The following is a 12,500-nucleotide window of genomic DNA, read 5'->3' as shown; positions in this document are numbered from 1 at the left end:
ACCTCATCACACCTCACCTCATCACACCTCACCTCATCACACCTCACCTCACCTCATCACACCTCACCTCACCTCATCACACCTCACCTCACCTCATCACACCTCACCTCATCACACCTCACCTCACCTCATCACACCTCATCACACCTCACCTCATCACACCTCATCACACCGCTCCACACCTCATCACACCTCATTACACCTCATCACACCTCACCTCACCTCTCACCACACCTCACCTCACCTCATCACACCGCTTCATACCTCTTCACACCTCATCACATCACACCTCATCACACCTCTTCACATCACACCTCATCACACCTCTTCACATCACACCTCATCACACCTCTTCACACCACACCTCATCACACCTCACCCCACCTCACCTCTCTTCACCGTAGGGAAACTGTATATGAACGTTGTTATCTTTGTTGGGTCTCTAGGTGTTTCTCATCACACCTCACCACACCTCACCTCACCTCTCTTCACCTCACCTCACCTCTCTTCACCTCACCTCACCTCTCTTCACCTCACCACACCTCACCACACCTCACCTCACCACACCTCACCTCACCTCTCTTCACCGTAGGGAAACTGTATATGAACGTTGTTATCTTTGTTGGGTTTGTCTCAAGGTGTTTCTCATCATCCACTACCAGCCGCTGGTCAACTCTCTGGCTGAAGTCATCTTCAACGGAGACCTGTCTGTCTTCACACAGCACAAAACCACAGTGAGTACACACACACACACACACACACACACACACACACACACACACACACACACACACACACACACACACACACACACACACACACACACATACAGTGACCTTCGGAAAGTATTCAGACCCCTCAACTTTGTCCAGGTTTTGTTTTGTTACAGCCCATAATGACATCTCAATTCCCCATAATGACATCACAATACCCCATAACGACATCACAATACCCCATAATGACATCACAATACCCCATAATGACATCACAATACCCCATAACGACATCACAATACCCCATAATGACATCACAATACCCCATAATGACATCACAATACCCCATAATGACATCACACTACCCCATAATGACATCACAATACCCCATAATGACATCACACTACCCCATAATGACAAAGCTAAAACAGAAATATCACATTTACATAAGTATTCAGACCCTTTACTCAGTACTTTGTTGAAGCACCTTTTGGCAGTGATTACAGCCTTGAGTCTTCTTGGGTTTGACGCTACAAGCTTGGCACACCTGTATTTGGGGAGTTTCTCCCATTCTTCTCTGCAGATCTTCTCAAGCTCTGTCTGGTTGGATGGGGAGCGTCGCTGCACAGCTGTTGTCAGGTCTCTCCAGAGATGTTCGATCGGGTTCAAATCCGGGCTCTGGCTGGGCCACACTCAAGGACATTCAGAGATTTGTCCTGAAGCCATTCCTGCGTTGTCTTGGCTGTGTGTTTAGGGTCGTTGTCCTGTTAGACTGGGGCGAAGGTTCACTTTCTGAGATCCTGAGTGCTCTGAAGCAGGTTTTTTATCAAGAATCTCTGTACTTTGCTCCGTTCATCTTTCCCTCGATCCTGACTAGTCTCCCAGTCCCTGCAGCTGAAAAACATCCCCACAGAATGATTCTGCCACCACCATGCTTCACCGTAGGGGTGGTGCCAGGTTTCCTCCAGACGTGACGCTTGGCATTCAGGCCAAAGAGTTCAATCTTGGTTTCATCAGACCAGAGAATCTTGTTTCTCGTGGTCTGAGAGTCTTTAGGTGCCTTTTGGTAAACTCCAAGTGGGCTGTCATGTGCCTTTTACTGAGGAGTGACTTCCGTCTGGCCACTCTACCATAAAGGCCTGATTGTTGGAGTGCTGCAGAGATGGTTGTCCTTCTGGAAGGTTCTCCAATCTCCCATCGGCTGATTGGTGGAGTGCTGCAGAGATGGTTGTCCTTCTGGAAGGTTCTCCCATCGGCTGATTGGTGGAGTGCTGCAGAGATGGTTGTCCTTCTGGAAGGTTCTCCCATCGGCTGATTGGTGGAGTGCTGCAGAGATGGTTGTCCTTCTGGAAGGTTCTCCCATCGGCTGATTGGTGGAGTGCTGCAGAGATGGTTGTCCTTCTGGAAGGTTCTCCCATCGGCTGATTGGTGGAGTGCTATTGAATACATTACACGTCTGTTATTCTGACCATTATACATGATGTCCTCTCTAGCATTATACCATGTCCTCTCTAGCAGCTAATCAGGGCGTTTGGTTTTACCTGATATCAACTGATCGACTACTCATGTCCTTTCTAGCAGCTAATCAGGGCGTTTTACCTGATATAGCAGCTAATCAGGTCCTCTCTAGCAGCTAATCAGGGCGTTTGGTTTTACCTGATATAAGAGTTAACAACTGATTGACTTTGATGTGATTACACCTGATATAAGAGTTAACAACTGATTGCTGGTGATTCCAGTAACAGGAAGTGGTTGTGACAGAGATGGCCCTTATACATCCTGGTGGGGGGGTTAAGATAACAGCTGGTGATTCCAGTAACAGGAAGTGGTTGTGACAGTGATGGCCCTTATACATCCTGGCCGCGGGGGGGGTTAAGATAACAGCTGGTGATTCCAGTAACAGGAAGTGGTTGTGACAGTGATGGTCCTTATACATCCTGGCCGCGGGGGGGGTTAAGATAATGCCCGTTGCAGATAGAGACAGGATGAACCCAGAGTGGCTTATGGTATGGTGTCGTCCCCCAATCTACAAGGGAGAGGTGGAACAAGGCATTCTGGGTATTATCTATCTAAACTGTGTGTTGTCTGTAAAGGCTTTCAGCTTCACAGTCAGTCAAGACTTTTGTAGTGTGTGTGTCCCTTTTTTTACTTCTAAACGTGAGTGGTTTACCTGCTGAAGACTGGCTGTACACCAGCTGCTACACACACACACACACACACACACACACACACACACACACACACACACACACACACACACACACACAGACACACACAGGCACACAGGCACACAGACACACAGACACACACACACACACACACACACACACACACACACACACACACACACACACACACACACACACACACACACACACACACACACACACACACACACACACACACATACTTTCTCCATATTTTGTTACATACGTTATTCTAAATTTTTTATTTTAATTGATTAAATTGTTTTTACCCCCATCAATCACAATACCCCATTATAACAAAGCAACCCCCCTCATCAATCACAATACCCCATTATAACAAAGCAACCCCCTCATCAATCACAATACCCCATTATAACAAAGCAACCCCCCTCATCAATCACAATACCCCATTATAACAAAGCAACCCCCCTCATCAATCACAATACCCCATTATAGCAAAGCAACCTGGCCCCCCTCATAAATCTATTAATTCACAATACCCCCATTATAAGGGGGAGGATTTCTTCCAGCCAACCCCCCTCATAAATTAATTAATTAATTCATACACTTCCTTAAAGGGGAGGATTTCTTCCAGCCTGGCCTGCACCCTCATAAATTAATTAATGCCCCATACACTTCCTTTAAAGGGGAGGATTTCTTCCAGCCTGGCCTGCACCCTCCATAAATTAATTAATTCATTCATACACTTCCTTAAAGGGGAGGATTTCTTCCAGCCTGGCCTGCACCCTCATAAATTAATTAATTAATTCATACACTTCCTTTAAAGGGGAGGATTTCTTCCAGCCTGGCCTGCACCCTCATAAATTAATTAATGAATTCATACACTTCCTTTAAAGGGGAGGATTTCTTCCAGCCTGGCCTGCACCCTCCATAAATTAATTAATGATTTCATCCACTTCCTTAAAGGGGAGGATTTCTTCCAGCCTGGCCTGCACCCTCCATAAATTAATTCATTCATTCATACACTTCCTTTAAAGGGGAGGATTTCTTCCAGCCTGGCCTGCACCCTCCATAAATTAATTCATTCATTCATACACTTCTTTTAAAGGGGAGGATTTCTTCCAGCCTGGCCTGCACCCTCCATAAATTAATTAATTAATTCATACACTTCCTTTAAAGGGGAGGATTTCTTCCAGCCTGGCCTGCACCCTCCATAAATTAATTAATTAATTCATACACTTCCTTTAAAGGGGAGGATTTCTTCCAGCCTGGCCTGCACCCTCCATAAATTAATTAATTCATTCATACACTTCCTTTAAAGGGGAGGATTTCTTCCAGCCTGGCCTGCACCCTCCATAAATTAATTAATTAATTCATACACTTCCTTAAAGGGGAGGATTTCTTCCAGCCTGGCCTGCACCCTCCATAAATTAATTCATTCATTCATACACTTCCTTTAAAGGGGAGGATTTCTTCCAGCCTGGCCTGCACCCTCCATAAATTAATTAATTAATTCATACACTTCCTTTAAAGGGGAGGATTTCTTCCAGCCTGGCCTGCACCCTCCATAAATTAATTAATTAATTCATACACTTCCTTTAAAGGGGAGGATTTCTTCCAGCCTGGCCTGCACCCTCCATAAATTAATTAATTAATTCATACACTTCCTTAAAGGGGAGGATTTCTTCCAGCCTGGCCTGCACCCTCCATAAATTAATTAATTAATTCATACACTTCCTTTAAAGGGGAGGATTTCTTCCAGCCTGGCCTGCACCCTCCATAAATTAATTAATTAATTCATACACTTCCTTAAAGGGGAGGATTTCTTCCAGCCTGGCCTGCACCCTCCATAAATTAATTAATTCATACACTTCCTTAAAGGGGAGGATTTCTTCCAGCCTGGCCTGCACCCTCCATAAATTAATTAATTAATTCATACACTTCCTTAAAGGGGAGGATTTCTTCCAGCTGAAAACATGTCATTGTTCATGTATAAATCACATCTTGAGGAGATCAGGAGATTTGTATTACAGACACACACACCCCGCCCCTCCTCTAAAACACCCTGTTTACTATAAATAAACCCAGCTTAACAGGCCTTCTCAGCAGGTGAGATCACTTCCTGTTTAGCAGTGGTGTATTGTGGTTAATGGGTGACGGCTTTAGACGAAATGACAGGCCCGAAGATGAGAAGACACACACACACACACACCGTGGTCACGTAGCTCAACTCAGACCTAGTTGTTCTTGTCTTCCATTGACTGTAAAGTTTGGTGGAGGAGGAATAATGGTCTGGGGCTGTTACTGTGGTGGGGTCCTGTTCAAACGGACACATCTGGGTTTTGGAGGATGCCAGGAGAACGCCACCTGTTTCAATGCATAGAGCCAACTGTAAAGTTTGGCGGAGGCACCTGTTTCCATGCATAGAGCCAACTGTAAAGTTTGGTGGATGAGGAATAATGGTCTGGAGCTGTTTTTCATGGTTTCGGGCTCCTTTAGTTCCAGTGAAGGGAAATCTTAACGCTACAGCATACAATGACATTCTAGATTATTCTGTGCCCCTTTCCTGTTTCAGATTGACGATGACCCCCCCCCGTGCACAAAGCGAGGTCCATACAGAAATGGTTTGTTGAGATCGGTGTGGAAGTACTTGACTGGTCTGCACAGTGCCCTGATCTCAACCTCATTGAAGTTCTTTGGGATGAGTTGGAACTGTCTTCTGGTCGGCCACTTGTTGTTGATCAGTAGCTAACAAACTGATCCAGAACCTGTCCTCTGGTCGGCCACTTGTTGTTGATCAGTAGCTAACAAACTGATCCAGAACCTGTCCTCTGGTCGGCCACTTGTTGTTGATCAGTAGCTAACAAACTGATCCAGAACCTGTCCTCTGGTCGGCCACTTGTTGTTGATCAGTAGCTAACAAACTGATCCAGAACCTGTCCTCTGGTCGGCCACTTGTTGTTGATCAGTAGCTAACAAACTGATCCAGAACCTGTCCTCTGGTCGGCCACTTGTTGTTGATCAGTAGCTAACAAACTGATCCAGAACCTGTCCTCTGGTCGGCCAATACACTTTACAAACATGTTTTGCTGTGGAAAATGACACGAATATCTAAGTAAAATACAGATAACACAAAATGGAGACAGCCAACCAGACTATACAAAATTAAAGCTCCTTCGCCTAGTCTTTCATCTATGAGCGTTGTGTGTTTTAACATTTTCTCTCCCCCTCTCTCTCTCTCTCTCTCTCTCTCTCTCTGTCTCTCTCTCTCTCTCTCTCTCTCTCCCCCTACTCTCCCTCTCCCCCCTCCTCCCTCCATCTCGCGCCATCCCTCCCTTCCTTCCTCTGTCTCTCCAGGTCAGCGCAGGCGTCCGTCGCTTCACCAAGCCTCCTGAGTCTCTGGAGCGGTCTCTGGAGCTGTCCTGCAATCGGGGGCGCAAGCGAGCCCAGAAACGCCCCAACTATAAGAACCTGGGAGAGGAGGAGGATGAAGAGGAGAGGCCGGGGGGAGGAGAGGAGGGCTTGGAGGACAACGAGAGAGAGAGGGAGAAGGCTAAAGGTACAGAAGGGAGCAGTAAGGGAAGCAGCAGGACAAGTGGGGAGATGGAAGGTGAGTGTGAGGACAGGACAGGACAACTACATATCCCATCACCACCCTGTGATTACCTCACCCAGGAGCCAGTGCGGCAGTGGTCCTCCTCTCCAAACTGTCACCCTCCGGGAATCAAATTTATAAAAATGTGTCAATAAGATTACATTCGAATCAAATGAATATAAAACGTAGATCAGTGTCTCTCTGTCTTCTCCCTAAAGACCTGAATCAATACGTTCGTTTTTCTTCTTCATCTGAACACAAAAAAAAAAAGCCAGTTTGGAGATGAGGCCCGTCTTCACTCTGTGAATGCCTGTCACTGTCACTACCACGGGCTCCACGGTTACAAGTGTCACTACCGCGGTCTCCACGGTTACAACTGTCACTACCGCGGTCTCCCGTGGTTACGCCATTTCATCCTGTGCTCCTCACCTCTCATCTCTCCTGGTGTTTTCATACGACTACATTATTATGATGAATGTCCCCCTGCTGTGTGTTCTGGTGTAATAACAGGCTGTGTGTTCTGGTGTAATAACAGGCTGTGTGTTCTGGTGTAATAACAGGCTGTGTGTTCTGGTGTAATAACAGGCTGTGTGTTCTGGTGTAATAACAGGCTGTGTGTTCTGGTGTAATAACAGGCTGTGTGTTCTGGTGTAATAACAGGCTGTGTGTTCTGGTGTAATAACAGGCTGTGTGTTCTGGTGTAATAACAGGCTGTGTGTTCTAGTGTAATAACAGGCTGTGTGTTCTGGTGTAATAACAGGCTGTGTGTTCTGGTGTAATAACAGGCTGTGTGTTCTGGTGTAATAACAGGCTGTGTGTTCTGGTGTAATAACAGGCTGTGTGTTCTGGTGTAATAACAGGCTGTGTGTTCTGGTGTAATAACAGGCTGTGTGTTCTGGTGTAATAACAGGCTGTGTGTAATAACAGGCTGTGTGTTCTGGTGTAATAACAGGCTGTGTGTTCTGGTGTAATAACAGGCTGTGTGTTCTGGTGTAATAACAGGCTGTGTGTTCTGGTGTAATAACAGGCTGTGTGTAATAACAGGCTGTGTGTTCTGGTGTAATAACAGGCTGTGTGTTCTGGTGTAATAACAGGCTGTGTGTTCTGGTGTAATAACAGGCTGTGTGTTCTGGTGTAATAACAGGCTGTGTGTTCTAGTGTAATAACAGGCTGTGTGTTCTGGTGTAATAACAGGCTGTGTGTAATAACAGGCTGTGTGTTCTGGTGTAATAACAGGCTGTGTGTTCTGGTGTAATAACAGGCTGTGTGTTCTGGTGTAATAACAGGCTGTGTGTAATAACAGGCTGTGTGTTCTGGTGTAATAACAGGCTGTGTGTTCTGGTGTAATAACAGGCTGTGTGTTCTGGTGTAATAACAGGCTGTGTGTTCTGTGTAATAACAGGCTGTGTGTTCTGGTGTAATAACAGGCTGTGTGTTCTGGTGTAATAACAGGCTGTGTGTTCTGGTGTAATAACAGGCTGTGTGTTCTGGTGTAATAACAACAGGCTGTGTGTTCTGGTGTAATAACAGGCTGTGTGTTCTGGTGTAATAACAGGCTGTGTGTTCTGGTGTAATAACAGGCTGTTCTGGTGTAATAACAGGCTGTGTGTTCTGGTGTAATAACAGGCTGTGTGTTCTGGTGTAATAACAGGCTGTGTGTTCTGGTGTAATAACAGGCTGTGTGTTCTGGTGTAATAACAGGCTGTGTGTTCTGGTGTAATAACAGGCTGTGTGTTCTGGTGTAATAACAGGCTGGTTCTGGTGTAATAACAGGCTGTGTGTTCTGGTGTAATAACAGGCTGTGTGTTCTGTGTGTAATAACAGGCTGTGTGTTCTGTGTGTAATAACAGGCTGTGTGTTCTGGTGTAATAACAGGCTGTGTGTTCTGGTGTAATAACAGGCTGTGTGTTCTGGTGTAATAACAGGCTGTGTGTTCTGGTGTAATAACAGGCTGTGTGTAATAACAGGCTGTGTGTAATAACAGGCTGTGTGTAATAACAGGCTGTGTGTTCTAGTGTAATAACAGGCTGTGTGTAATAACAGGCTGTGTGTTCTGGTGTAATAACAGGCTGTGTGTTAACAGGCTGTGTGTAATAACAGGCTGTGTGTTCTGGTGTAATAACAGGCTGTGTGTTCTGGTGTAATAACAGGCTGTTCTGTGTTCTGTTCTGGTGTAATAAGGCTGTGTGTTCTGGTGTAATAACAGGCTGTGTGTTAACAGGCTGTGTGTAATAACAGGCTGTGTGTAATAACAGGCTGTGTGTAATAACAGGCTGTGTGTTCTAATAACAGGTGTAATAACAGGCTGTGTGTAATAACAGGCTGTGTGTTCTGGTGTAATAACAGGCTGTGTGTAATAACAGGCTGTGTGTTCTGTGTAATAACAGGCTGTTCTGTGTAATAACAGGCTGTGTGTTCTGTGTAATAACAGGCTGTGTGTTCTGGTGTAATAACAGGCTGTGTGTAATAACAGGCTGTGTGTTCTGGTGTAATAACAGGCTGTGTGTTCTGTGTGTGTAATAACAGGCTGTGTGTTCTGGTGTAATAACAGGCTGTGTGTTCTGGTGTAATAACAGGCTGTGTGTTCTGGTGTAATAACAGGCTGTGTGTTCTGTGTAATAACAGGCTGTGTGTTCTGGTGTAATAACAGGCTGTGTGTTCTGGTGTAATAACAGGCTGTGTGTAATAACAGGCTGTGTTCTAGTGTAATAACAGGCTAACAGGCTGTGTGTTCTGGTGTAATAACAGGCTGTGTGTTCTGTGTGTAATAACAGGCTGTGTGTTCTGGTGTAATAACAGGCTAACAGGCTGTGTGTTCTGGTGTAATAACAGGCTGTGTGTAATAACAGGCTGTGTGTTCTGGTGTAATAACAGGCTGTGTGTTCTGGTGTAATAACAGGCTGTGTGTTCTGTGTGTAATAAAGGCTGTGTGTTCTGGTGTAATAACAGGCTGTGTGTAATAACAGGCTGTGTGTTCTGGTGTAATAACAGGCTGTGTGTAATAACAGGCTGTGTGTTCTGGTGTAATAACAGGCTGTGTGTAATAACAGGCTGTGTGTTCTGGTGTAATAACAGGCTGTGTGTTCTGGTGTAATAACAGGCTGTGTGTTCTGGTGTAATAACAGGCTGTGTGTAACAGGCTGTGTGTAATAACAGGCTGTGTGTTCTGTGTTAACAGGCTGGTGTAATAACAGGCTGTGTGTTCTGGTGTAATAACAGGCTGTGTGTTCTGGTGTAATAACAGGCTGTGTGTAATAACAGGCTGTGTGTTCTGGTGTAATAACAGGCTGTGTGTTCTGGTGTAATAACAGGCTGTGTGTTCGTGTAATAACAGGCTGTGTGTTCTGGTGTAATAGGCTGTGTGTAATAACAGGCTGTGTGTTCTGGTGTAATAACAGGCTGTGTGGCTGGTGTAATAACAGGCTGTGTGTTCTGGTGTAATAACAGGCTGTGTGTTCTGGTGTAATAACAGGCTGTGTGTTCTGGTGTAATAACAGGCTGTGTGTTCTGGTGTAATAACAGGCTGTGTGTTCTGGTGTAATAACAGGCTGTGTGTTCTGGTGTAATAACAGGCTGTGTGTTCTGGTGTAATAACAGGCTGTGTGTTCTGGTGTAATAACAGGCTGTGTGTTCTGGTGTAATAACAGGCTGTGTGTAATAACAGGCTGTGTGTTCCAGAGATAGAGATGGTGGTGATGGACAAGGGGAAGGAGACGTCGTCGGCGACGGAACAGAATATCACCGACGAGGAGAAGACTGCTGCCGCTGCTCGCACACAGAGGAAGAGGTACACACACACACACAGAGGAAGAGGTACACACACACACACACACACACACACACACACACACACACACACACACACACACACACACACACACACACACACACACACACACACACACACACACACACACACACACACACACACACACAGAGAGGAAGAGGTACACACACACACACACACAGAGAGGAAGAGGTACACACACACACACACACACACAGAGAGGAAGAGGTACACACACACACACACACACATACACACACACACAGAGGAAGAGGTACACACACACACACACATACACACACACACACACACACACACACACACACACACACACACACACACACACACACACACACACACACACACACACACACACACACACACACACACACACACACACACACACACACAGAGGAAGAGGTACACACACACACACACACACACACACTACACACTACACACTACACAGAGGAAGAGGTACACACACACACACACACACAGAGGAAGAGGTACACACACACACACACACACAGAGGAAGAGGTACACACACACACACAGAGGAAGAGGTACACACACACACAGAGGAAGAGGTACACACACACACACACACACAGAGGAAGAGGTACACACACACACACACAGAGGAAGAGGTACACACACAGAGGAAGAGGTACACACACACACACAGAGGAAGAGGTACACACACACACACTACACACATACACACTGCAGACACACACATACACACACACACACACACACACACACACACACACACACACACACACACACACACACACACACACACACACACACACACACACACACACACACACACACACACACACACACGGGAGGGTTTAGTATTGTGTATCTAGGGGAGGGTTTAGTATTGTGTATCTAGTCTAGGGAAGGGTTTAGTATTGTGTATCTAGGGGAGGGTTTAGTATTTTGTATCTGTGGAAAGGTAGGTCTACTCTGTCTGGGGTGGAAAGGCAGGTCCTACTCTGTCTGGGGTGGAAAGGTAGGTCCTACTCTGTCTGGGGTGGAAAGGTAGGGGGGTGGAAATGTAGTCCTACTCTGTCTGGGGTGGAAAGGTAGGTCCTACTCTGTCTGGGGTGGAAAGGTAGGTCCTACTCTGTCTGGGGTGGAAAGGTAGGTCCTACTCTGTCTGGGGTGGAAAGGTAGGTCCTACTCTGTCTGGGGTGGAAAGGTAGGCCCTACTCTGTCTGGGGTGGAAAGGTAGACCTACTCTGTCTGGGGTGGAAAGGTAGACCTACTCTGTCTGGAGTGGAAAGGTAGACCTACTCTGTCTGGGGTGGAAAGGTAGGGGGGTGGAAAGGTAGGCCTACTCAGTCTGGGGTGGAAAGGTAGGCCTACTCAGTCTGGGGTGGAAAGGCAGGTCATACTCTGTCTCGGGTGGAAAGGTAGGGGGGTGGAAAGGTAGTCCTACTCTGTCTGGGGTGGAAAGGTAGGTCCTACTCTGTCTGGGGTGGAAAGGTAGGCCCTTCTCTGTCTGGGGTGGAAAGGTAGGTCCTACTCTGTCTGGGGTGGAAAGGTAGGTCCTATTCTGTCTGGGGTGGAAAGGTAGGTCCTACTCTGTCTGGGGTGGAAAGGTAGGTCCACTCTGTCTGGGGTGGAAAGGCCTATCTTTTGAAAGTACAAAGCTCAGATTCCCAATGACGTCTTACATGTAACTATTTGCAAACAAGGACAACCTTGTGTGTGTGTGTGTGTGTGTGTGTGTGTGTGTGTGTGTGTGTGTGTGTGTGTGTGTGTGTGTGTGTGTGTGTGTGTGTGTGTGTGTGTGTGTGTGTGTGTGTGTGTGTGTGTGTGTGTGTGTGTGTAGCAGTCTTAAGAATGGAAGAGGAAGACAAATGAGTTTCACATCTCTGTTGGTTGACTGGTCTTCACTGGAAGGAGCTCCTGCTGTATGAGGGTTCAGTGGAATCCTCCACTAATCCACTGCTCATCAATCACTGTCAACTGATGCAACTCTATTTGCTTGAAAATATTCTCTCTGTCCTGCTCAAAATACACTATTTAGCTTTCTTTGGAAGTCGGTTTTCTGCGTGAATAATTATCCCTCTTTCTCTCTCTCTCTCTCTCTCTCTCTCTCTCTCTCGCTCTCGCTCTCTCGCTCTCTCTCTCTCTCTCTCTCTCTCTCTCTCTCTCTCTCTCTCTCTCTCTCTCTCTCTCTCTCTCTCTCTCTCTCTCTCTCTCTCTCTCTCTCTCT

At 46.3% G+C, this 12,500-nt stretch overlaps 1 protein-coding gene across 1 annotated transcript in view; it reads left to right on the top strand.

Moving 5' to 3' along the window:
* The window catches only part of LOC124028038 (protein CLEC16A-like), a gene marked incomplete at its 5' end in the record, with an annotated part of 43,610 nt that overhangs the window by 1,826 nt on the left and 29,284 nt on the right, over positions 1-12,500 (top strand). The window contains 3 exons of the mRNA XM_046340202.1: positions 639-734; positions 6,239-6,491; positions 10,155-10,263. Of these exons, the coding sequence (XP_046196158.1) occupies positions 639-734; positions 6,239-6,491; positions 10,155-10,263 (458 nt within the window). The remainder of the gene's footprint in view (positions 1-638; positions 735-6,238; positions 6,492-10,154; positions 10,264-12,500) is intronic.

This window comes from Oncorhynchus gorbuscha, unplaced genomic scaffold (assembly GCF_021184085.1).
Source record: "Oncorhynchus gorbuscha isolate QuinsamMale2020 ecotype Even-year unplaced genomic scaffold, OgorEven_v1.0 Un_scaffold_3672, whole genome shotgun sequence".
NCBI lineage: Eukaryota > Metazoa > Chordata > Actinopteri > Salmoniformes > Salmonidae > Oncorhynchus > Oncorhynchus gorbuscha.
This window is presented reverse-complemented; position numbering and strand designations above follow the sequence as displayed.